The sequence below is a fragment of the Lucilia cuprina genome, chromosome 2, assembly GCF_022045245.1.
Source record: "Lucilia cuprina isolate Lc7/37 chromosome 2, ASM2204524v1, whole genome shotgun sequence".
NCBI lineage: Eukaryota > Metazoa > Arthropoda > Insecta > Diptera > Calliphoridae > Lucilia > Lucilia cuprina.
This window is the reverse complement of record NC_060950.1, coordinates 12,439,118-12,465,196: the sequence shown is the minus strand read 5'-3', so window position 1 is coordinate 12,465,196 and position 26,079 is coordinate 12,439,118. Positions and strand designations below refer to the sequence as shown.

Here is a 26,079-nt window from a genome sequence, read left to right as displayed (position 1 = left end):
CAAATTCAAAACCTAAACTCGTCAACACCTCCTCTTTGTGCATACCAAATTTCATTAAAATCGGATTAACCGTTTAGAAGTTACCGAATTATTTCCCTCTTTTTTTTTCCTATACCACTGTGCGTTGTCATAAAATGTGCAAAGAATGTCTAACATTTTCGATTTTTTCCGACTTTTTGTTTTTTTTCGGCCTTTTCGACCATTTTTTGAGTTCTTCTCTATTTTAGAGTTTTTGTCTTTTTTTACGTTTTTTAAATTTTTGACTTTTTTCTACTATTTTCGAGTTTTCGAATTTTTCCGACTTTTTACGCACTTTCGACTTTTTTTGACTTTCTTCGACTTTTTTCATAGACGACTGTCGAGTTATAGACTTTTTTTGAACAAAATAGTCGACTATTTTAGAGTTTTTGACTTTTTTTCATGTTTTTAAAATTTTCGACTATTTTTGACTTTTTTCTACTATTTTCGAGTTTTCGAATTTTTCCGACTTTTTGACCTTTTAAGCTTTTTCGACTGTTTTTTTTTTTTACTTTTTTCGACCTTTTTCGAATTTTCGACTATTTTCATAGACGATGGTCAAGTTATCGACTTTTTTGAAACAAAATGTTCGACTTCAACTTTTTTCGACGAAAAGTCGATTGTTCGATTATTCTAAAGTCGATTTATAGAATCCTACTAACAATCGTGTGAACTTACAAGTTTTCCTATGCCACGTTGTACGAAAAAGCAATACTGACAATATTGCAAGACAAAATTTGTAAGTTGATGCTGTTGTTAGACATTTTACTGCCAACGTTGTCAGATCTAACAACCGTGTAGACATAGCTTTAGTTAGGGTCGTTAGTTAGCTAGACCGGAGATACCCTTCAATAAATCTCAATCTTCGCTCTTCTTCAGTGTGGTAGTCGTACCTATACCAGATGCTGTACTAATCCTTCTTCATCCATTTAACTTTTACTACAATCCATCCGGTGATTCTTTCCGATTCTTCTTTCATCGACTAATCGATCATATTTGGAATAGCGAAAAGCTTATCCTTTGTATTACATATATTCTCTAGTTGATTTTATAAACCAAGCCATTCCACTGTTTTTTTACAGTGTATTTAAATTGTTTACGTTGTGCAAAATTAAAAAAAAACACAGTGCGACAACTATGATCTGCTTTCGTTTTGATTGTACGAGTATTATTTTAAATACGTTTTTTTTTTAAATACATTTACTATTAGCATACAACACAACTAACAACTGCACACTGAAAGTTTTTGTTTTTCTTCATTATAAATATAGCAGTGCAACGATGAATACAATTTTGATTAAAATTTTGTCAAGTAAAAGAAATAAAACCTCACTTACAAGCCTTCATTTAAATCAGCCAACGACGACTATTATTCAGTTTACCATAATGGTACATTTGAAGGCAGACGGACGGATGGACAGACACTAAACCCATCCACATTTAACCACAAGAAAATCATTACTGGACAAATGAAGCAACAACAACCAACTACAGCAACAAAAAGTACAAACAATTTACACACAGAAAAGTTGAAATTTATTTTCAAATATATAAAATATAAATAAAAGGCAAGAAACGAGTTCAGTTATTGACATCGGATATCAACGTCAGCGCGTCATCATGATCATTGTTAGTTTAGAGGGAAAATGATTTTCATTTCTATTTTATTTGCTAGATGTACATACATACAAACATTCATAAAATCCAAAAAGTTTTAATCATAATGATGATCATGATGACGTTGATGAAGACTTAGACCAAGATGATGATGACAATTTTAAAATTTTTTTTCCAAGTTTCATCTTTATATGGAGACCATGAAATTAAGGGAGGGAATTTCATTTTGTTTCTTTTTTTTTGTCTTTAAGTGATTTTGTTTAAAAAAAAATTTGTTGTCTGGCAATTGTTGTTAATAAAGTGAAAATTACATTTAATCTAACAAACATCAACCTACCAAACTTCAATTCAATTTAATAAAGTTTAGTTTAACTTGACTTACAACTACTTACAACTACTAGTACAACTACTTGGTAAAACACTTTAGGAGATGTTTCTTTAATTTTGAAGATCATCCATGGAAGATGTTCATATAATAAATGAATGTGTATTGTGTGTATGTGTGCTGCTGTTGCTGCTGAAAATGTTGTTATGCCATTGAAAATTATGATAAATGAAAATACATTTCTTTTGAATAACAGGTCTCACACTATCGATTTGTTAAAATCGAGTGGAAAAATATTACTGTCAGTAGTTCCTTAATAATACATTTAAATATTTATGAAATACAGCTTGAAGTATAGCATCATCTTTAAGTCATCAGATCATCAATATTGAAATATAGATAAATACTATATTTGAACTGATAAATGATGATGGTTTTGAAAGTAAAATATAAATGAATATTTTTCATTTTGATTAAAGTTTCTAATTTTCCGGACTTTGTTGATTTAAAAACATTATTCATTTCCGGGAATCTTTTTGAATCTTTTGCAGCAAAAAAGAACTTCCAAAGAAGCGAAAAAGGAATAGAATTTACTCTAAGGAAGTGCTAAAAAATACCTTAAGAATTGATGATTTTAAGATAGCCATGTCATAAAAAGGATGTTCTTTTTTATTAAATTCCAAATTCACTACATCTAAAGTCATTCTTAAAAAGTAATTTTTATGTTCTTTTTTTTTTTTGAAAGTTATTTGGATTCTTTTCCCTTCATTGGAAGTCAATAGACATCACTACCACAGAACGTTCCCACGACCCGATTCTCAATCGGCCAAAGATTGTCAACTGGGCAACAGCTGCATCAATCGGAAGTTTTTTCCCCAGGAAAGAACATCTTGTTACAGTCAACCTGTTACAATAACAACAACCACAGAACGCAAATTTACTGAGTGCTACTTTTGAAGTGGTGATAAATGTTATTTCTTTGGAAGTACTTTGTTTTATTTTTGCTTTGTTTATACATGAAAATGCAAAAAGAGTCAAAAAAAGGTCCAGCTTTCCTTTCCAAATAATGAATACCGATTAGAAACCTTTACAGAGACACCGAAATTCTAAAGCCAGCATTAGGATTTGAGAAGTCAACTTCTTAAAGCGAGGCGAGATATTAATCATTCTCCACAATACTGAAATAGTTTTCTTTCAATCGAGGGAAGGTACTTTCATTAGCCAATTCAGGCTAACAGAAGCAGACAAATCCAAAGCGCAAGGAGGTGATCACCAACACTCTTTAAAGAACTTTTGCTTTCAACAGCGTAGTTAACATAGAAAGCCATTGCACTTTCTATTCCCCGAAACTATTCACCATCGTCTATTAGCCACTTCAGGCTATCAAGAGGAAACTTTTCAATGTTGAAATGATGAAGAAAGTAAAAACGTTCACAGCTAGCCTGGTAGAATCATTCGAGGACAGCAACGCTCTAATGAGAATGAATATCTGGCCAGGCTAAACCCTTGAGAAAGCTCTTCGCAAAATCCCTAAACGGCAAAGAAAAGACCGCACTATACTAGGATTAATATCGTAGATTATAATAAAATCCTTGGGAAGCTGAAGGATGCTGATGAAAGAAAATAAAACTCTTAATGGCCCTCCACTTCCCACCTGATATATCGGGTGACAAGAATCGATATTGGCATTGACAACTGGCATGGTAGAGGAGGCGGTAACTAGTTGTGAACCCTAGAACGCTACATGACCGTATGGTATTTCCTTTTGCATGAAAGCTTTTGACTAATTTCGCTTTATCTGTCAAAGATTTTCATCACATTCTTCCATCCCAGTAAAAGCAGAATGCTTATGTAAATTAACAATCGGCGAAAACCCCGTTAAGTTGTCCACTATATTAGAGAAACCTTCAATAGCTAACCTTATGCATTGATATGTCTAGACATCGAAAACGCCTTCAATTGGGTGCACACACAGATACTTTTATTCAATCCTTAGACTAGGGAGTATAGCAGTCATTCTTGATCATAAAAGAAGTTTATAGAATGATTAACTTTCACATAAACGAAGTTGTACCGATTCTTCTTAGTCTGAACAACATCTGCTGCAAGTGTTAGGTGGACAGCTCTAATCGGACAGGTGATCAATTTTAAAGGAATTTCTACCAAGTCAGTCTGATCCAATCTGTTTTTACATTAATATCTAATATCAAAGAAAAACATCATTATGGTAGTACTTCGAAGTCCTAAACAAGGTTTAATGTACCTGATTATTGACTAAGCAACCTACAATTTTAACTCAAACAAGTAAGAGTTCTATATTCGGCTGTGCCGAATCTTATATACCCTTCACCATGATGTGTTCAAAGCCTTTTGTACCTTTTGAAGAACGAAAAAGTACCAAAAAGTCCCCATCTATGGGTCCTCAGTTAATCCGGGCCATACAAACTTAATTACATGTTCCTAGGTTCAATATTATAGAAATTTCAAAAAGTACCTTTTGAAGAATGAAAAAGTACCAAAAAGTACCCTTTCATGGGTCCTCACTTAATCCTGGCCATACATACTTAATTACATGTTTCTAGGTTTAATGTCATAGAAATTGCAAAAAGTACCTTTTGAAAAACGAAAAAGTACCAATAAGTCCCCTTTTATGGGTCCTTACTTAATCCGGGCCATACATACATAATTACATGTTTCTAGGTTTAATATCGTAGAAATTGCAAAAAGTACCTTTTGAAAAACGAAAAAGTACCAAAAAGTCCCCTTGTATGGGTCCTCACTTAATCCGGGCCATACATACTTAATTACATGTTTCTAGGTTCAATATTGTAGAAATTGCAAAAAGTACCTTTTGAAGAACGAAAAAGTACCAAAAAGTCCCCTTTCATGGGTCCTCACTTAATCCGGGCCATACATACTTAATTACATGTTTCTAGGTTCAATATTGTAGAAATTGCAAAAAGTACCTTTTGAACAACGAAAAAATACCAAAAAGTCCCCTTTTATGGGTCCTCACTTAATCCGGGCCATACATACTTAATTACATGTTTCTAGGCTCAATATTGTAGAAATTGCAAAAAGTACCTTTTGAAAAACGAAAAAGTACCAAAAAGTCCCCTTGTATGGGTCCTCACTTTATCCGGGCCATACATACTTAATTACATGTTTCTAGGTTCAATATTGTAGAAATTGCAAAAAGTACCTTTTGAAGAACGAAAAAGTACCAAAAAGTCCCCTTTTATGGGTCCTCACTTAATCCGGGCCATACATACTTAATTAAATGTTTCTAGGTTCAATAATGTAGAAATTGCAAAAAGTACCTTTTGAACAACGAAAAAGTCCCCTTTTATGGGTCCTCACTTAATCCGGGCCATACATACTTAATTACATGTTTCTAGGTTCAATATTGTAGAAATTGCAAAAAGTACCTTTTGAAAAACGAAAAAGTACCAAAAACTCCCCTTGTTTGGGTCCTCACTTAATCCGGGCCATGCATACTTAATTTCATGTTTCTAGATTCAATATTATAGAAATTTCAAAAAATACCTTTTGAAGAACGAAAAAGTACGAGAAAGTCCCCTTTTATAGGTTCTCACTTAATCCAGGCTCTACATACTTAATTTCATATTTCTAGCCAATAACAAAACATTAGTGCTGCTCTCGCTCTGCTACTCTTGCTCTGCTGCTCTTGCTCTGCTTTGCTTTTATAAACAAATTACAATAACAATATTTACCGTATTGTTATGTATTTTGTTTTTGTTTTTTGCAGTTTCTGTCTGAGCATGAATAAAAAATCTAAATTTTATATGAAATTTTCAGAGGTTGTCTCGGTTTTTTGCTCATATCTCCGTTATTTATGGACCGATTTTGCTGATTTTAAATAGCGTTCTTGCCGGTCGTATGTCTGATAGAATTATGGAAGATTCGGATCTCGCAGATATCTGGGGTCTTCTAAAAACTGATTTCAACAAACATACAGACAGACAGACAGACGGACAGACAGACGGACATGGCTTAATCGACTCCGCTATCTATAAGGATCCAGAATATATATACTTTATAGGGTCGAAAATTATATTATTGAAATTACAAACGGAATGACAAACTTATATATATATAACTTATGGAGGGTACAAAAAGAGTTCACATTCAAGACATTGGTATTATGGGTCTTGAATTAAACGTGAAAAACTTAAAGTAGAAGAAACACAGGAGAGGCACTGTAAATCTACCATTAGACTTCTGATTAACCCACAAAAAAGATAAATAATGCTATAAATGAATCAATGGTAGTTGAACCCTGCGTCCCCAGAATATACTTTAAACAATCAGATTCGAAGGCAACAGGTTTGATTAGATATAAAGTAATAAAACGCTAAACATATAAAATAATAAAACTCTGAAATACTGAAATTAGAAGTAACGAAGGCGTGACGCTGTAGATCTACCTTTGGACTTCTAATTAACCCACAAAAAGAATAAATAATGGTATAAATGTATCAATCGTTTGGATCAAGCGTCCCCAGAATATGCATTAAACATTCAGATTCGAAGGCAACAGATTCGATACATCCAACATATAAAGCAAGCTAGACTGAAGAGTTCAACAATCCAGACCTTATAGGCCCGTTATTCTATGGATTCTAAATATATTTTTAAAAATATACGTTATTATAAGGCAAATTTCAGTATCAAACTTAATTTAACATTTTGGCCAAGAATAAAAAAATTCCAACAAATGACAAATATGTATGTAAGACGGACGATATTTATACTATTAAGGCCATGTGATGATGGCTTTTATTTATTTTATCAACACTCGGCCTTAAACACTGACAAATGTTAGAAAAACAAAAACATAGATACATATACGTACAATTGCCAAGTTCTGGTAATACATCAAGTCTTTTGTTTTCTTTTCTACTTACGAAAATTTAACCAAAAAAGTTCTATTGTTTAAATATTTACCAACGAAAAAATATATTTTTTTGAAAAATATGTAATAATAACAACAAGTAGTTGTGGCAACATTTAATAGTAACACTAAACGAAACCCTAAATACACAATTTAACAACTGTAAAACAAATTAACGTTTTAGAATTGAATTGAAGGGAGAATAAAATAACAACAATAGAAATGCTCTAAACAAATTAGAAGAAGAAAAAAAAACAAGACTCGTGTACTCGTATTTATACAAAAAATAACAAAACTGTGAATTGGGTTTTAGGGCATGGAAAAAGAAAAAAACTTCAAAATAATTTAATTATAATATTGCGATATTAAGAAGACAAAAATTGACCTCCACCTGAATGGAATGGGAAAGACAAGACAAGTACTTCATAGATACATATATGAATGCAAAAATTATTCGATTTAATCGTTCGAATAAAAGTAAATGCTAACCCTAATACAAACATACACATCTACATATATTAAATACGTCATTTTCATTAGAATATAATTAGTTTATTTTAATGAACGATTTTCTATTATTTATTAATATTTACGTATAATGCTTTTATTTAATAGTTGTTGTTCTTTTTTATACCCTTCACCTTCGTGAGAAGGGTATATATAAGTTTGTCATTCCGTTTGTAATTTCTATGATATAATTTTCCGACCCTATAAAGTATATATATTCTGGATCCTTATAGATAGCGGAGTCGATTAAGCCATGTCCGTCTGTCTTTCTGTTGAAATCAGTTTTTAGAGGTCCCCTGATATCGGCGGGATCCGAATTTTCAATAATACAGTTAGACATGCATTCGAGAAGATTGCTATTTAAAGTCAGCAAAATCGGTCTATAAATAATGAAGATATGAGCAAAAATCCGTGACAACCTCTGAAAACTTCATAAAAAACCACATTTTTTCATGCTTTGTTAAAAAAGCAACAACAACACGGAGAATTGCATAAAGATGTACATGTGCGTGTGGAGATGTATTTGGTTTTATTCAGCTGTGTATTTTTTTGTATGTTTGCGTACTGTTCTGTTCTCACGAATGTAAGTGGGTATAACAAGAACAAGGAGATAATACAGTAATATGTTGGTAATACCGCTAATATTTCTTTGAGGGTGGTAATACAGTTTGACGGTGGTATTACAGTACAACGGTTAATATTTCTTTCTGCTACAGTTTATATTTGTTTGTGTGTACATTATGTGTGACATGTGTGCAGAGATACAAAATAAATAAAAACTGTTTTTTAAAACATACTTGGTGAAGGGTATATAAGATTCGGCACAGCCGAATATAGAAATATTACTTGTTTTTATATGTATTTATTTTCAAGTTCTTTTTAAATAAATATTATTTTAATAAAAAAACTGTTTTGAATCTTGTATCTGGAAATATTTTTATAACTCCATTTTTAGAACAAGCAAATAAATAAACACACACTTTAGTTTCTAAGATGATACCATCAATGGTTTCGCAAGAATTAAAAATATAATTATTTAAGTTTATTAAGTAACTAGGTAAGATTCCACAGTAGCCTAGTCTATAGTATAGTCTGTAGTATAGTCTGTAGTATAGTCTATAGTCTAGTCTATAGTCTAGTCTATAGTCTAGTCTATAGTCTAGTCTATAGTCTAGTCTATAGTCTAGTCTATAGTCTAGTCTATAGTCTAGTCTATAGTCTAGTCTATAGTCTAGTCTATAGTCTAGTCTATAGTCTAGTCTATAGTCTAGTCTATAGTCTAGTCTATAGTCTAGCCTATAGTCTAGTCTATAGTCTAGTCTATAGTCTATTCTATTGTTTACTCTATAGTCTATTCTAACGCGTAGTCTATATAGTTTACGCAACAAAAATAAAACAAAGTACATAGTACTTACTATAGATTAGACTTGACCATAATCTAGAATATATATTAGACTATAGATTAGACTTGACTACAGACTAAAATTTAGATTAGACTAAAATATAAATTAGACTAGAATATAAACTAGAATATAGATTACAATAGACTGTAGACTAGTTCATAGACTAGACTATAGAGTAGACTATGGACTAGTCTACAGTCTATTGTAATCTATATTCTAGTCTAATTTATATTTTAGTTTAATCTAAATTTTAGTCTGCAGTCAAGTCTTATCTATAGTCTAATATATATTCTAGTTTATAGTCAAGTCTAATCTATAGTTAAGTTTAATCAATCGCCCCTATTCTGCGTTTCGTAAACTGGTATTCCAACAAAAACCTGAATCGTTACGTCAGTACGAATGTGTGCATTCTGAGTTGCGAACATACCTACGTTTTTGTAAGTTGTTGTTTATGTGGCATAAAGTCGGATCATAGTACAGACCTCCAAAGTACCCAAACGGAGAAAATTTCGATTCGAAACAAAATGCAAAATAGAGGCGTATATTCTATAGTATAGTATATTTTCTAGCAAATATATCAGACTATTATACATATTCATATCTTATGTTCAGTCTAGAATACATTTCACTCTATAGAGTAGGATTTTAATTTAATATAAAGGATAATAAATTTTAAAAAATTCTGTTAACTTACATTTAAAAAACAACACTATATTTTAACAAAGTTTTTCCTTCATTTTTAATTACAGGTATCCAATAGGCTATATCCAAAACCACCAATAAATTAAAAATAGATTTGCAATTCGGAAAGATAATCTCAATACTGTACAATTATATATTTAACAATTCTTAAAGAGCTACAAACTTGAATGCAGAATATAAAAAGTATTAACTTGCATTTCTAGTATGAGAGAAAAACATCATTCTCCTAGAAAAATGCTTCCCAGCCCCAAACAAGGGTCAGTGTACCCGATTTTAGGCTCAGTGCCCTACAATTTAAACTCAAATGTACCTTATGATTTGACATCGCCTTCAAGAGCGTCTACCACCGCATTGACATCGGCCTTGACGGCCTTATATCAAACACAAAAAGAACTTAAGCACAAAGAACGAAGGCGTGGCACTGTAGATCAACCTTTAGACTTACGATTAGCCCATAAGAAACAGGATGGTGCATGTGGTGCAGCTAGTGTAGGGGAAGACGATCAAAATTCGACCACAGAAATGATGGAAGATGAAAATAGTAATTTAGTTATGATAGCTTCATCCCATAAACAATCATCGGCGGCTTTGGAAAAATCTTGTCAAAGTTCGGAATGTAATAATAATAACAATAATATTATGAATAATCATTCGTTACGTATACAAACCGAACATCAAGATAAATTAGAGGGCAACCTTTTGAATGAAATGAATAATAATGATACCAGCTTATTGCAACAGAATCAAAATCATACGGTGCGTAATCAGTTCGATAATTTGAATAGTAAGAAAATATTAAGAGTATTGAGGGACCAGGCTAAATCGTTACCCAACAATTTGGAACAATTGCCTTTTCCCGTTACAGCTTTACATCCCACTCTACTGGAGACGATAGCCAAAGCAATGCCACCCCTACCATATAGAAATCTTTTCTTTATGCCGCGACCGAATCAACCGGGAAACACGTCCAATTTTTCTTTTTTTAATGCACCTATGGGCAAAGACACTAAAAAAAGTTCCAGCACAGTATCAGCGACTACAAGCACACCTCCTATAGCAAATACAGATGCTTCTACGCTTAATGACATTAATTTTGAGGCAACACAACAAACACGCTGTTCTTTAACTGAAAATCTTACCAACTCCCTGCTAATCAATCAAAATAGTCCAACAGCGCCTGCAACAACTCCTAACCAAGCAACATATCGTCATAAACGAACCACTACTACTACAACTGTCAACTCTCGTACAAACACTCAAGTCTCGGGTAACCTTTCGTACAAATCTAAGGATCGCTACACCTGTAAATTTTGTGGCAAAGTATTTCCTCGCTCTGCAAATCTAACGCGTCACTTGAGAACCCACACGGGTGAACAGCCGTACAAATGTAAATACTGTGAACGTTCCTTTAGTATATCATCGAACCTGCAACGACATGTCCGTAATATTCACAACAAAGAGAGACCTTTTAAGTGTGAAATATGTGAGAGATGTTTTGGCCAACAAACTAATTTGGATAGACATTTGAAGAAGCACGAAGCTGATGCTGCCTCTATGGGTCTCGGGCTAAACGAGCGATTAAGAGGTGGTTTACGACGCTTTTGTGAAAATCCTGCTGAAGAATCTTATTTCGAGGAAATACGCTCCTTTATGGGCAAAGTAACACAATTACCACTAAATGCCACCACCGCTAGTTCAGCTAAACATGCCATTGCAGGACCCGAAAGCTCTACAACACCACATTCCGAACCTCAATCGCCTGGTCGAAGTTCTTCGTATGCACCTTCCGATCCTGACTCGGCTGCCAGTGGCTTGAGAATTATAACACATGATGATCAAAGCAATCATAGTAATCAATCCAACGATCAGCATAACTACCCACAAAGACAACCGCAACATCCTGGTCAAGGCGATAAATTATCGCTCTCAAACTCTTCCTCACCATCTTCCACCGATGACAATGAGGTCTCTTCTACTCCTACCACAGCAACTAAATTAACAACATATGAATCGTCGTCTACCAGAGGGTGTCCCACAACAACCTAACACTAATAATATCGACTATATGTATTTACTAGTAATTTATATACAGCTTAATGCACGTTTTTCACAATCTTTTAAAGATTCCGAAAGAATCTGATTTTAACGGTGCATTTTTATAACGTAAAAAATTTCTTCCTATTGTATATTAAAATTAAAAAAAAATGTTTATACTCACAATTCTGAAATCAACTTAAAAGTATACTTTTTATGTAGAAATATGTATTTTTAGTTTTAAACTCAAGTCGTAAACAGATATAATAATCATTATAACAATAACCAATGTGTCAGTTAACTACTCCATAAGATGGCTTGTGTTCGTTCTTGAAATTATATTGTATTTGTAAATATGTATTAAAAACACTTCCTTAAACTTTTTTTCTTTTTATCGTCATATAAGAAATTAGGTAAAATGTTTTGTTTGTTTAAGAATATTTACATGTTTTATATTTTTAATAAATGTTTGAAAAATTATATGTATAAAAATTCGGGTTATTATTTAACTGGTAAGTTATGACACACTGAAAATAATCCTTGTTTAACTTTACGATAAAGATCCTAATTTCGTAATATTTTTTCACCTTTGCTCGGTAATAAAGATATAAATACATTAATAAATAAGAACAAGTAAGGCCGGGTTTCTTACTACTCAGTTAAACTAGGTTTAACTTGCTGTTAAATTAAACTCGGAACAAATTTAAGCGGCCTTTAACCGATAAATGTGTTTTTCAGTAATAAATTTAGAATCAGTTAACTTTGTTAGTATTGCCAACTTTACAGACAAAAACATAAACAATGAACAGCTGTTTTTTTGCAAATATCTCATTTTTGTAAAATGTTAAATTTTCTAGATTCAATATTATAGAAAATTCAAAAAAAGTACCATTTGAAAAACGAAAAATTACCCAAAAGTTGCCTTTTATGGTCACTCACCTAATTCAGACTCTAAATAGTTAATTTTATATTTCTAGTTTCAAAATTAGAGAAAATTCAAAAAGTACCTTTTAGAAAATAAAAATAAAGTACCAATAAGTTTACTTTTTCCGGTTCTCACCTAATTTCGAATCTACATACTTAATTTCATATTTCTAGGTTCAATATTATAGAAAATTCAAAAAGTACCATTTTGCAGAACGAAAAAGTACCAAAGATCCCCATTGATTTGTTCTCCTCTAATCCAGTTTCTACATAGTTAATTTCATATTTCTGGGTTCATTATTATAGAAAACTCCAAAAAGTACTATTTGAAAAACAAAAAAGTACAAAAGGTATTTATAGAATATTCAAAAAGTACCTTTTGAAAAACTTAAAAGTACCCAAAAGTTCCCTTATTTGGACACTCACCTAATTCAGACTCTACATACTTAATTCCATATTTCAAGGTTCAATATTATAGAAAATTCTAAAAGTACCTTTTAACACCTTACCTTAAACAAAAAAGTGCCAAAAACTTTACTTATTCCGGCTCTCACCTAATTCCTACTCTACATACTTAATTTCACGTTCAAGTGCAATATTATAGAAAATTCAAAGAGTACCTTTTAAAAAACGAAAAAGTACTAAAGAGTTCCCTTTTATGGCCAATAACATCCCACTAGTGCTGCTCTCGCTCTACCTTGTTTTTTCAGAGGTTGTCTCGGATTTTCACTCATATCTCTGTTTATGGATCGATTTTGCTGCTTTTAAAAAGCGATCTTCCCAAGAATATATCTAACAGAATTATTCAAGATTCGGATATCTGGGTTCCTCTAAAAACTGATTTAACAAATATACAGACAGACAGACGGACTTGGCTTAATCGATTTCACTTTCTATACGAATACATAATACACAATTAGGCTCAGTTGCCTACAATTTAAACTTAATAGTGTTAAGTACATTTAAAATTAAAAATAGAAAGTATCATAAGAAAAAGAGACAAAGATTTCTTCAACGTTTAACGTAGTGGCTAAATCGAAATGGACCCAATATTTATGTTGCTGATAAACACAAGATAATATAAAGGGTTTTCATGTAAACGTTCGAAATCATCGCTAACTGTACAACTTGTCGCAATTGAATTGTATGAGAATTGATTTGTATAATTTTGAAAAACAAAGATCGGTTAAAACTTTTTTATTCATATTAAAGCTTTAACATCAAACTTTTATGTTAAAATAAGCTTTCATGATTGGCATTTAACATTATTTTAAAAGTCTTATGAAAAAGCTTTTGTGACTCAACTTCAAGAGAGATCATTTAACAGAGAAACAAACACCAAAAGCTTATTTTAAACTATTTCTTATTCCGTTTACATTTTCATTATAATTTATTATTTCATGTTACGAAAAAGCTTTAACAAATCTAGGGCAGCGATCTCCCAGCAATTTAACAAAGAGTCAATTTATTCAATAGTCTTGTCTATAGTCTAGTCTATAGTCCAGTCTATAGTCTAGTCTATAGTCTAGTCTATAGTCTAGTCTATAGTCTAGTCTATATTCTAGTCTATAGTCTAGTCTATAGTCTAGTCTATATTCTAGTCTATAGTCTAGTCTATAGTCTAGTCTATAGTCTAGTCTATAGTCTAGTCTGTAGTCTAGTCTGTAGTCTAGTCTATAGTCTAGTCTATAGTCTAGTCTATAGTCTAGTCTATAGTCTAGTCTATAGTCTAGTCTATAGTCTAGTCTATAGTCTAGTCTATAGTCTAGTCTATAGTCTAGTCTATAGTCTAGTCTATAGTCTAGTCTATAGTCTAGTCTATAGTCTAGTCTATAGTCTAGTCTATAGTCTAGTCTATAGTCTAGTCTATAGTCTAGTCTATAGTCTAGTCTATAGTCTAGTCTATAGTCTAGTCTATAGTCTAGTCTATAGTCTAGTCTATAGTCTAGTCTATAGTCTAGTCTATAGTCTAGTCTATAGTCTAGTCTATAGTCTAGTCTATAGTCTAGTCTATAGTCTAGTCTATAGTCTAGTCTATAGTCTAGTCTATAGTCTAGTCTATAGTCTAGTCTATAGTCTAGTCTATAGTCTAGTCTATAGTCTAGTCTATAGTCTAGTCTATAGTCTAGTCTATAGTCTAGTCTATAGTCTAGTCTATAGTCTAGTCTATAGTCTAGTCTATAGTCTAGTCTATAGTCTAGTCTATATAGTCTAGTCTATAGTCTAGTCTATAGTCTAGTCTATAGTCTAGTCTATAGTCTAGTCTATAGTCTAGTCTATAGTCTAGTCTATAGTCTAGTCTATAGTCTAGTATATAGTCTAGTCTATAGTCTAGTCTATAGTCTAGTCTATAGTCTAGTCTATAGTCTAGTCTATAGTCTAGTCTATAGTCTAGTCTATAGTCTAGTCTATAGTCTAGTCTATAGTCTAGTCTATAGTCTAGTCTATAGTCTAGTCTATAGTCTAGTCTATAGTCTAGTCTATAGTCTAGTCTATAGTCTAGTCTATAGTCTAGTCTATAGTCTAGTCTATAGTCTAGTCTATAGTCTAGTCTATAGTCTAGTCTATAGTCTAGTCTATAGTCTAGTCTATAGTCTAGTCTATAGTCTAGTCTATAGTCTAGTCTATAGTCTAGTCTATAGTCTAGTCTATAGTCTAGTCTATAGTCTAGTCTATAGTCTAGTCTATAGTCTAGTCTATAGTCTAGTCTATAGTCTAGTCTATAGTCTAGTCTATAGTCTAGTCTATAGTCTAGTCTATAGTCTAGTCTATAGTCTAGTCTATAGTCTAGTCTATAGTCTAGTCTATAGTCTAGTCTATAGTCTAGTCTATAGTCTAGTCTATAGTCTAGTCTATAGTCTAGTCTATAGTCTAGTCTATAGTCTAGTCTATAGTCTAGTCTATAGTCTAGTCTATAGTCTAGTCTATAGTCTAGTCTATAGTCTAGTCTATAGTCTAGTCTATAGTCTAGTCTATAGTCTAGTCTATAGTCTAGTCTATAGTCTAGTCTATAGTCTAGTCTATAGTCTAGTCTATAGTCTAGTCTATAGTCTAGTCTATAGTCTAGTCTATAGTCTAGTCTATAGTCTAGTCTATAGTCTAGTCTATAGTCTAGTCTATAGTCTAGTCTATAGTCTAGTCTATAGTCTAGTCTATAGTCTAGTCTATAGTCTAGTCTATAGTCTAGTCTATAGTCTAGTCTATAGTCTAGTCTATAGTCTAGTCTATAGTCTAGTCTATAGTCTAGTCTATAGTCTAGTCTATAGTCTAGTCTATAGTCTAGTCTATAGTCTAGTCTATAGTCTAGTCTATAGTCTAGTCTATAGTCTAGTCTATAGTCTAGTCTATAGTCTAGTCTATAGTCTAGTCTATAGTCTAGTCTATAGTCTAGTCTATAGTCTAGTCTATAGTCTAGTCTATAGTCTAGTCTATAGTCTAGTCTATAGTCTAGTCTATAGTCTAGTCTATAGTCTAGTCTATAGTCTAGTCTATAGTCTAGTCTATAGTCTAGTCTATAGTCTAGTCTATAGTCTAGTCTATAGTCTAGTCTATAGTCTAGTCTATAGTCTAGTCTATAGTCTAGTCTATAGTCTAGTCTATAGTCTAGTCTATAGTCTAGTCTATAGTCTAGTCTATAGTCTAGTCTATAGTCTAGTCTATAGTCTAGTCTATAGTCTAGTCTATAGTCTAGTCTATAGTCTAGTCTATAGTCTAGTCTATAGTCTAGTCTATAGTCTAGTCTATAGTCTAGTCTATAGTCTAGTCTATAGTCTAGTCTATAGTCTAGTCTATAGTCTAGTCTATAGTCTAGTCTATAGTCTAGTCTATAGTCTAGTCTATAGTCTAGTCTATAGTCTAGTCTATAGTCTAGTCTATAGTCTAGTCTATAGTCTAGTCTATAGTCTAGTCTATAGTCTAGTCTATAGTCTAGTCTATAGTCTAGTCTATAGTCTAGTCTATAGTCTAGTCTATAGTCTAGTCTATAGTCTAGTCTATAGTCTAGTCTATAGTCTAGTCTATTATCTAATCTATAGTCTAGTCACTAGTCTATAGTCTTGTCTATAGTCTTGTCTATAGTCTAGTCTATAGTCTAGTCTATAGTCTAGTCTATAGTCTAGTCTATAGTCTAGTCTATAGTCTAGTCTATAGTCTAGTCTAGAGTCAAGTAGATAGTCTGGCCTTTAGTCTAGTCTATAGAATTAGTTAATAATGAAATGGGGAAATTTGCTCCCCCAACAAAAAAATACACTGAAAATTAAATAAAATAACAATTTTATATTTGCTTTCTGAAATTAAAAGAAAAAATTTTGACTTTTTTGTTTCTGCTTTAGTTTATTTCGATAATTTTTTAAATTATTTATGTAAAAATAAATAAAAATGGATATAAAAACATTGTTATTAAAATCCTTGTCATCAAAAAAACCAATAAGAGCCAGTCGCCGTATTATATATAGAAAATTGTGGTAATTGAAATGTAAAAATAAAATTGTTAAATTGTTTTTAAACTTCATTTACTTTAAATTTAGTTTTTATTATAAAATATGTGGTAAAAGGAAAAATGTTGTCTATCAAAAGTATAAAACACCCAATTGCAAGATAAAAACTTGGGCGGAACATATAAAACATTATCGTACTAATTTGAAAAGATATCGCAAAAAGAAAAATATAATGGAAGATAATTTAGCAATATCGAAAGATATAAATTTCGAAGATAAAGCAACAACTACTATAGAAATTCCAAGACATATACAAGCAATACAAACTGAAATAGCGCTAAAGCCTTTAATAACAAAAACCAAGTCAACACAAAGTGAAATGTTAGCAATTACTACATCAGCTCAACAAACTATAGCCCTCGGTAATATTCAATAGAAAAACTAAAAACCAACAACATATATCTAGTTTAGGAACCTGCTCTAAAACATGTCAAACAGATTCAGTTATTAGTGAAAGCCGAGGAATCCAATGCAAAAGATTAAACCAGAGTGAAATCCACCAATACTGATGACAATACTAGAAACTCTAATACCCAAACAGATTTGTTTATTGATATGATAAATTCAGATAAAACTTCAGAACCTTTATGTTGGAGGACGTCGACTAGAGATTTTGATGTTGTTATTTATATGTTAAATGAAATTGGTGAAATAGTAATCAATCAAAATCAGTTATTAAGTTCTAATTCGGAAATGATAAAGGAAATAGTGGAAAGAAACTCGATGACAGATTCTAAAACGTTAAAGAGCGATAGTAGGTAAGCATGTGTGAGGTTGAGAAATTAAGTATAAAATCGATATTTACAATGATTTTAACTCAACTGATAGAAATAGTATAATGCAATGTGGACTGATATTTAGATAATTCCGTAGCGAAGACTACCTTAGAACTATAGTCTAGTCTATAGTCTAGTCTATAGTCTAGTCTATAGTCTAGTCTATAGTCTAGTCTATAGTCTAGTCTATAGTCTAGTCTATAGTCTAGTCTATAGTCTAGTCTATAGTCTAGTCTATAGTCTAGTCTATAGTCTAGTCTATAGTCTAGTCTATAGTCTAGTCTATAGTCTAGTCTATAGTCTAGTCTATAGTCTAGTCTATAGTCTAGTCTATAGTCCAGTCTATAGTCTAGTCTATAGTCTAGTCTATAGTCTAGTCTATAGTCTAGTCTATAGTCTAGTCTATAGTCTAGTCTATAGTCTAGTCTATAGTCTAGTCTATAGTCTAGTCTATAGTCTAGTCTATAGTCTAGTCTATAGTCTAGTCTATAGTCTAGTCTATAGTCTAGTCTATAGTCTAGTCTATAGTCTAGTCTATAGTCTAGTCTATAGTCTAGTCTATAGTCTAGTCTATAGTCTAGTCTATAGTCTAGTCTATAGTCTAGTCTATAGTCTAGTCTATAGTCTAGTCTATAGTCTAGTCTATAGTCTAGTCTATAGTCTAGTCTATAGTCTAGTCTATAGTCTAGTCTATAGTCTAGTCTATAGTCTAGTCTATAGTCTAGTCTATAGTCTAGTCTATAGTCTAGTCTATAGTCTAGTCTATAGTCTAGTCTATAGTCTAGTCTATAGTCTAGTCTATAGTCTAGTCTATAGTCTAGTCTATAGTCTAGTCTATAGTCTAGTCTATAGTCTAGTCTATAGTCTAGTCTATAGTCTAGTCTATAGTCTAGTCTATAGTCTAGTCTATAGTCTAGTCTATAGTCTAGTCTATAGTCTAGTCTATAGTCTAGTCTATAGTCTAGTCTATAGTCTAGTCTATAGTCTAGTCTATAGTCTAGTCTATAGTCTAGTCTATAGTCTAGTCTATAGTCTAGTCTAGTTTATAGTCTGGTTTATAGTCTGGTTTATAGTCTAGTCTAGTTTATAGTCTGGTTTATAGTCTGGTTTATAGTCTGGTTTATAGTCTAGTCTATAGTCTATTTCATTGTCTAGTATATAAATGAGTCTATAGTCCAATCTATAGTTTAGTTTTTTTTAAATTAAAATGTTCTATGTCTGGTCCAGGTATCCACAAGCCTCCATTTTTTAACCTATATTTATAACATATAGGAAGTTGAAACTATTGCGACATCGTTCATAATATATCCAACATTTTGACCAAACTAAAACTGTGGAATATCAATAGTATATTTATAACCTGGACCCTTATCATTTATAATATATTTTTTTTAAGAATAAGCTCCAGAACATAATTTAAATTATTATTTTATAATTTTAGATCAATAACAACTCAAACTGATGAGCCAGTTGAATGTGTTAAAAGCGACAATGCAAGTCAAACTGTAACGAATGTGATCAAGTCAAGAAAATTGTTATGTCTTAAGGGAAAAATCAGCAGTAGTCAACATAAAAAACCTATTGATATGAAAAAATCCTAAGATTATATAAAATCTTATCAGCATTTTTATGACACAACGAAGAAAACAAATATTTTGTCATATTTATAAGAAAAATAATAAGAATTAAACAAAATAAAACTTAAATACTTGACTTACCATTAAAGTAATTTGTAATTTTGATAAGACTAGAAGATGCTGCTTTACTAATATTGATTGTAGTCATTTGTGTTTGTATGAATAAATAATTCTGAACTGAACTGATCTTGATTGAAGACTTTTGTATGAATTAAATGTGGTCATTGATTGTAGTTAGATTGATCTTGATTGTAGTTCATAAAATAAGTTTTAATAATGAAAATTTTGAGAGTATATGTTTGGAGCTGGAAACTTTGATTTTACTAATATTGTTAAGTGACTAGGAATAGTGTTGTATGTCTTAATTTCAAATGTTTAAAGGTGTTGTAAGGAATGAGATTTGTAATAACTTTAGTTTTTGTTTTTTTGATTTTTTTAGTTGTTTTTTTATATTTTGTTTGTTTGTTTTTTGCTTAATTTTGTTTTGTTTTTTTTTCTCTTGTTTTCAACTAAATATATATTTTTTGTATGTATTTTTTTAGTAGTTGATTAGGTAAATTTAAAAAAAACATATTAACTACACAATTAACAATGAACGGCAGACACGGCATACGCTAGACTCACACACTTTCAGACTTTGTCATTGGCTTAATGCGTTTAAAATGGAATTGTTTTAAAGGTAGTTTTGTTGTGACTTAATTGTTCAACAACAATAAATCATACTAAGTTTTTACCGCCACCACCAACACCACCACTACTAGAGGTGCCTTTTTTGGTTTTATTATCATGATGAGAAGAAGTATTAAAAGATTTTTCTGAACCAGAACTTAAGGGTCCTAAAATACATAGAAATTTTAAGGAAGTTAATTAAAATTTCAATTATTTCTCATGTTTTCAAATTACCTTTATGGGATGAGTTGAATTTTTTTGTATTACCATAAGGACTTTTACTACTACTACTATGATCGATTCTCTCACTGCTATGGCCACCTCGCCTTCTAGACTCTCGGGGACTGGGAGGTGGACTAAAGTCTGTTTCTGTATCATAGGTTGACATTAAATCACGCTCAGTACCATAGTTGTAGCGACTATCAGTGGGAGAGAGTGAACGATATGTACGTGGTGGTGGTGAGTATGTGTAACGATGCCATGTATTATTACCACCCTCATAATCCAAATAATCTTCATAGTCTAGGTGCTGAGGTGAGAAACGACCCGAACGTTGTGGCGGTGGCGACATAATGCGTCCCAATGGTGCTGGACGCATTTCACCGGGTGGCACAAATGGAGGTGGTGGTGGCATACCCATAAAGGGTGGTGGTGGTCCCATAAAAGGTGGTGGCAGAAATGGTGGTGGTGGCATTCTACCCAACATGGGTGAACCCGGTGATTCCATATGTATGGGTGAGGGTGCTTGAGTTAATTCATCACCTAAAACTACAGGACCAGCTGGGGCTTCTGAAAGAAGTAAAATATAATAGAAATAAAATTTTTAAATTCGAAATTTTCTTCGAGTGTACATACTATTGGCTTCATTGACATTACCACCAGCCAAGGCAGTTAATTGACGCCTTAAGGCCGTGGCTTCAGCTCTAGCTTCTTCATAACGTCTGTCAGATTGTCGTGCCGCTAACCAGGTCTCATGAGCTCTATTCTCCAAGGTGCCTGTTTGGGCTTTATGAGCTGCTACTTGTGCCTCTATCTCAGCACGTAATGAATCATTTTGAGATCTAAAATTATACAACAAAAACAAAATTCAAAATTTTCCCCACACATATACACAAGTAAACTACTTTAATGATTGTATTTCCTCTTGCATGGCAGTTACACGATCTACCGTTGTGGTAGTTTCACCTTGTTGTTTCAACCACATGGCTTCCTTTAAGCTTAACTCTCTGAAAGGAAAAACAAAATACAGAAATTATGGTAATTAAAACTTTCTTTTACTGTTTTTCTATAAACTCTACTTTTGCAATTGATTTTCTTTATCCTTGAAGTAATTTGATAATACTTCTAGTCTTGTTTGTGCCTCTAATTTATCTTTTTCTGATTGATTAAAATCTTGTTTTAGTTTTTCCACTTCAGCGGTTATTACTTCCAACTGATTTTCTGCCAATTTTCTTTGATCCTTTTAAAATAAAAAAATACATTAAATACACATAAAGTCATTTAATTTTATATATATTATACCAATTCAATTTCTAAACGTTCCTTTAGAGACTTGTACTTCTTTTGTGTTTCTATAAGTTGAGCTTTAACATTGGCTACATCAATAACTTCGCTAATATTAACATTGGGATCTTTTCTAACGTTTTTCAAACACTCTTCCAAAGCCTATTGTTTAACAAAATGTAGTATAATTTAAGTTATTTAACTTTATTACAAATAATAAATATTTACCTCAATTTTAGCCACACTTGTCTGCCATTTAGTATGTTCATTTTCCAATTTATTACTCAAGTCTAGAATTTCATTTTGTAATCTCTTGATTTCCATATTTTTACCTTCTAAAGCAGCTGTTATATCTTTATCGAAATCGGTTTTCAACTCCTCCAATCTAGTCATTAGATTGCCCTTTTCATGCTCCAGCTCATCGTTGTCACGTTGTACATTAGCCAATTCCGTTTCATATCTAGCATTTTGTTCTGCTATTAACAATTGTAATTCACTATTTTCACGACTTTTTTCTGCCAAACTGGCATTGATTTCCAAAATGGTATCTTTAAAATTCAAATAAAAATTAAGTAAATTCTTATTATTATAAGCCTCACATTTTCCAACTTACTTTGTTGCTCGTTTAGTTGTTTTTGTAACTCCTCTACACTACTTATAATACTTTCATCTCCCGTCTGATTGCTCAACAATTCTGATACAATTTTGTTGAGTTCAATACCCGCATCTGCAGCATTTTCTAATTCTTTTTGCAAAACTGTTATTTGCTCCTGTAAACGTGCCTTTTCCATTAATTCCTCCTCTAATTCCTTTTTCAAAGAAACCACCATATCGTTGGAACCAAATGAATTATCTTCTATACTGGCTAGTTTTTGTCGTGTAGACATTAGATTATGTTTTAAAATAGCATTTTCTTTATGGGACGCCAGCAGGCTACTTTCCAATTGATTGAGTTTTGAGAGTAAAGCACCCTCACGACTACTATTGCAGAAACAGTAGTAGCCAAAAATAAAGAACAGCGAAGCTGCTGCCACTATAACTAAAAAGGCTAATAATTCGCTGATCTCAAGAATTTTGGCAGCTAAAGCTTTTAGGAAAGTATCAAAAGTTAAATCACTGTTAAAGATGGATTTTGCCGAAGAATGGTGGTGGTGTTCGGATTCTGGATGATAATGATTGTGCTCCGGCGTTTGAGGACAATCGCCATTGGGTCCAATTTCTTTACAATATTGTAAACTTTCTGCTAAAAGTACAAAATTGAAACAAATTTAATTTCATGACCACAGTTTATAGACTAGACTATAGACTAGATTATAGACTTCACTATAGACTATACTAAAGACTAGACTATAGACCAGTCTATAGATTAGACCATAGACTAGACTATAGACTAGACTATAGACTAGACTATAGACTAGACTATAGACTAGACTATAGACTAGACTATAGACTAGACTATAGACTAGACTATAGACTAGACTATAGACTAGACTATAGACTAGACTATAGACTAGACTATAGACTAGACTATAGACTAGACTATAGACTAGACTGTAGACTAGACTATAGACTAGACTATAGACTAGACTATAGACTAGACTATAGATTAAACTATAGACTAGACTACAGATTAAACTATAGGCTAGACTATAGACAAGTCTAGCAGAATGTTAAAATCTAATCTTACCTTCACTTAATCCTTCATAACTTTGTTTATGACCATTGGTATTCGAATATAATATCCTATCTAATTCATTATCATCTTCATGATGTTTGTTTTTCTTATTGAGTGACAGCACATTATTAACTGTACCCATAATAGTAGCAAATAATCCCTTATTTTCTTTATTTTCCTCAAAAGTCGGTGGTGGTATTGATGATGGTAACGTTTTCGGTTGTTCCTCCTCCTCTTTATCTTCGCTTTTCATCGAAACTCTAGCAGTTTCAGGAGCTGCGGTAGATGGAATATTATTGTAACTTGCAGTTGTAATTTCCTCAAACGTACCGATATTCTGGTTTGAACTTTCAGTGGAAGCGTACTCATACTGTTGGGCATAATAGTCACTTGGTGGAATTTCAGTTGTTATATGCTGATTAGTGTGATGGTAATGATCGTGATGATGATCGTAATTATTTGAAGGTATTTCAGTTGCTTCCTGTTTATAGTAGTCATAATGATTATGATTATGATTGTGATCATGACTTTGACCATAATGATCTTGATTATCGCCATAATGATCATGATTATGGTCATGATAATCATGATTATGACCATGATGATCATGATGATCATTATGAGGTTCTGTTGTCGGTGTATTTAAAGAGGCATCATTGTGTGGGCTGTAGGTTGTTGGATTAATAGTTTCTATTACAATTTCCTCTTGGCTCTTTTCTTCTTGGCTATTAGGTGTTGGAGTTGTAGTTAATATTTCTTCAGAATAATATTGTGGAGTTGTAGCTTCAACTTTTTCATGAGATTCTGTACTTGAGGAAGATTCTGTATTTGTGGGTTGCACCAATAGATTGTCATTATAATGTGTAGGCAAACTATTCGTATTGTCTGCTTCAGGCATTTTACCTGTTTCCAATTGTTCTGCAGAATTTTCATTTTGAATCTCCTGTTGCTGACTGGTGTTCTCAGTTTTACTTTTTTCTTCCTCCTGCATTGATAAAGGCTCTTTCGTTGTTACAACGTCTAATATTTTGTTTGTCTCTGAAAGGTCTTGTTCATTGTTAATCTTAAAATTGTCTTCGGTATTAGTTAGCTCATCTTTATTAACAAAATTTTCATTAGTAGCATTATTTATATCACTGGCTGTACTATCAACATTAGATGATTCGTTTTCTTTGATTTCCTTTGTAATCTGGGGAGAATTTTCAGTGTTAATAGTGTCATTAGCATCAGCGGCATCATTCTGTAGCTTTTCTGGGTTTTGTGAACTTTCGATTGAATCATTATTCACTTGTTCTGCATTCAGTTGATTCTCAAAACCTGAACTGGAGGATTCTTGCAAAATGTGTTCTGTTTGTGCATTTGTGTTAATATCTCCATTTTTAATTTCTTCTTTTTCAACATTTTTAGTAATTTCTTCTTTTTCAATTATTGTACTATCATTTAAAACTTCAGCAATTGGCAAAGTTTCGGCAGATTTTTCTTCTTTCAATTGATCTTTTTCAAATTGTTGATCCAAGACTGTATTTTGTTTTTCTTGTGAATCATTTAAAATTTCAAGACTTTCCTTTACAGATCCCCCTAAATCTTCAGACTTTACATCATTTTTTATGGAGTTATTGTCATTTGCAGCTTGTGTAGCTTCTAGTTGATTTTCTTTCACCTGATTCAAATCTTGTGGAGAGCCTTCATTATTATGATTATTTACTTCTTCTAGTTTCATATCCTTATTGTTATCAGTTGCTGAAGTTTCTTTTAGCTGTTCTTGTGCCTTTTGCATCTGCTGTTTGTAAAGCAATTCCTCTTCTTCATCTTCCTCATCATAATCGCCAATTTCATCTTCATATATTTCTTCTTCCACTTCATATTTATTTAGAGGTTTAACATCTTCATCTACCTCTTCCACAACACCATCTGATTCATTGGCAAATATTGGTATTTGTGTACCATCCACAACTTCTGACAAAACAGGTGTGGCAACAGCTGGTGCTTCTGCGGGAGCATTATTTTCACTGGAATTATTTTCTAAAGGTTTTTCAGTCGATTCTAAAGGTACTACATTCAGAGGTTTAGTGGTGGTTGTTTCTACAATATTTTCCTGTTCCACTGGCTTTTCCGAAGTGCTTAAAATAGGAACTGCATTGACAGGTTTAACATCAACTATATACTTGAGGTTTTTCTCTCCAATTAGAACTTTTGTTTCACGTATAAGTTGTTTTGGAGCATAACCCTCTCGACCATTAACTTCAATGCCCCAGAGTGAGGGATCATTGCCAGCACTCTTCGATTTGATGCGAATAGGAGCATTAATCTTAAACGATACCATACCCTCTGCCCCCGCTCGATAATTAATTTTTCCCGTACCCAGAGAAATTATTCCTAAAAAAGAAATATTAGCAATGAGTTAATGTTCTATTTTCTTATTGGATTTACATTGTACACTTTTACCTTTACAATTTTCATCTGCACATAATCTTTTGTCCGATAACGCCAGAGTCGACCCCAAAAGTTGTGCAGAGAGAACTAAGATTAAAATTAATCGTATTAATAAATTCGTTGCCTCTTGTAGTTTCCACATTGTGCATTGCGTTTTTCGTTTGCTTTTCGTCAATAAATTTCACTTTTTTCACAATTATTTTCCTTTTTTATTTAGAAATCTCTATATTTGTCTCGTAAAAAAATGGAAAAATAGTTTTCGTTGGCCACATCACACATACAGAGATCTGCGTCGGTTTGACATAAAGCCGACTAATCCTAGCCGCTGAATCAATTTCAAAGCCGTCAACGAAAATTGTTCAAGAGACTGCTTAAAATTAATTACAATATTTTGTATAATTTGACCTGGTTCACACTGGGTATGTGTTAAGAAAACTTCAAAAGA

General features: G+C 32.3%; 3 protein-coding genes across 5 annotated transcripts in view; 2 read left to right on the top strand and 1 right to left on the bottom strand.

Moving 5' to 3' along the window:
* Positions 1 to 11,700, top strand: part of LOC111682757 (asparagine-rich zinc finger protein AZF1) — a 32,724-nt gene extending 21,024 nt beyond the window's left edge. The window contains exon 2 of the mRNA XM_046945027.1: positions 9,535 to 11,700. Coding sequence (XP_046800983.1) covers positions 9,692 to 11,533 — 1,842 coding nt within the window. The 5' untranslated portion in view covers positions 9,535 to 9,691 and the 3' untranslated portion in view covers positions 11,534 to 11,700. The remainder of the gene's footprint in view (positions 1 to 9,534) is intronic.
* A 5,122-nt stretch (positions 11,701 to 16,822) lies between these two features.
* On the top strand, positions 16,823 to 19,326 carry LOC111682761. The gene is made up of 4 exons (XM_046947591.1): positions 16,823 to 16,908; positions 16,972 to 17,262; positions 17,430 to 17,699; positions 19,159 to 19,326. The coding sequence occupies exons 1-4, from the start codon at positions 16,823 to 16,825 to the stop codon at positions 19,316 to 19,318; spliced, it is 807 nt and encodes a 268-aa protein (XP_046803547.1). The 3' UTR covers positions 19,319 to 19,326.
* A 530-nt stretch (positions 19,327 to 19,856) lies between these two features.
* Positions 19,857 to 25,938, bottom strand: LOC111682758 (transport and Golgi organization protein 1). 3 transcript variants are annotated; one of them, XM_046945026.1, is made up of 11 exons: positions 25,647 to 25,938; positions 23,532 to 25,577; positions 23,214 to 23,477; positions 22,140 to 22,769; positions 21,755 to 22,074; positions 21,545 to 21,688; positions 21,322 to 21,482; positions 21,148 to 21,249; positions 20,879 to 21,084; positions 20,258 to 20,812; positions 19,857 to 20,190 (listed from the first exon to the last, which is right to left on the bottom strand). In XM_046945026.1, the coding sequence occupies exons 1-11, from the start codon at positions 25,774 to 25,776 to the stop codon at positions 20,072 to 20,074; spliced, it is 4,677 nt and encodes a 1,558-aa protein (XP_046800982.1). In that variant the 5' UTR covers positions 25,777 to 25,938; the 3' UTR covers positions 19,857 to 20,071. The 3 variants fall into 3 exon arrangements, with proteins under 3 accessions (XP_046800982.1, XP_023300521.2, XP_023300522.2); XM_023444753.2 differs by having other exon boundaries at positions 23,214 to 25,577; XM_023444754.2 differs by having other exon boundaries at positions 22,140 to 22,766; positions 23,214 to 25,577.
* Positions 25,939 to 26,079: the final 141 nt, after the last annotated feature.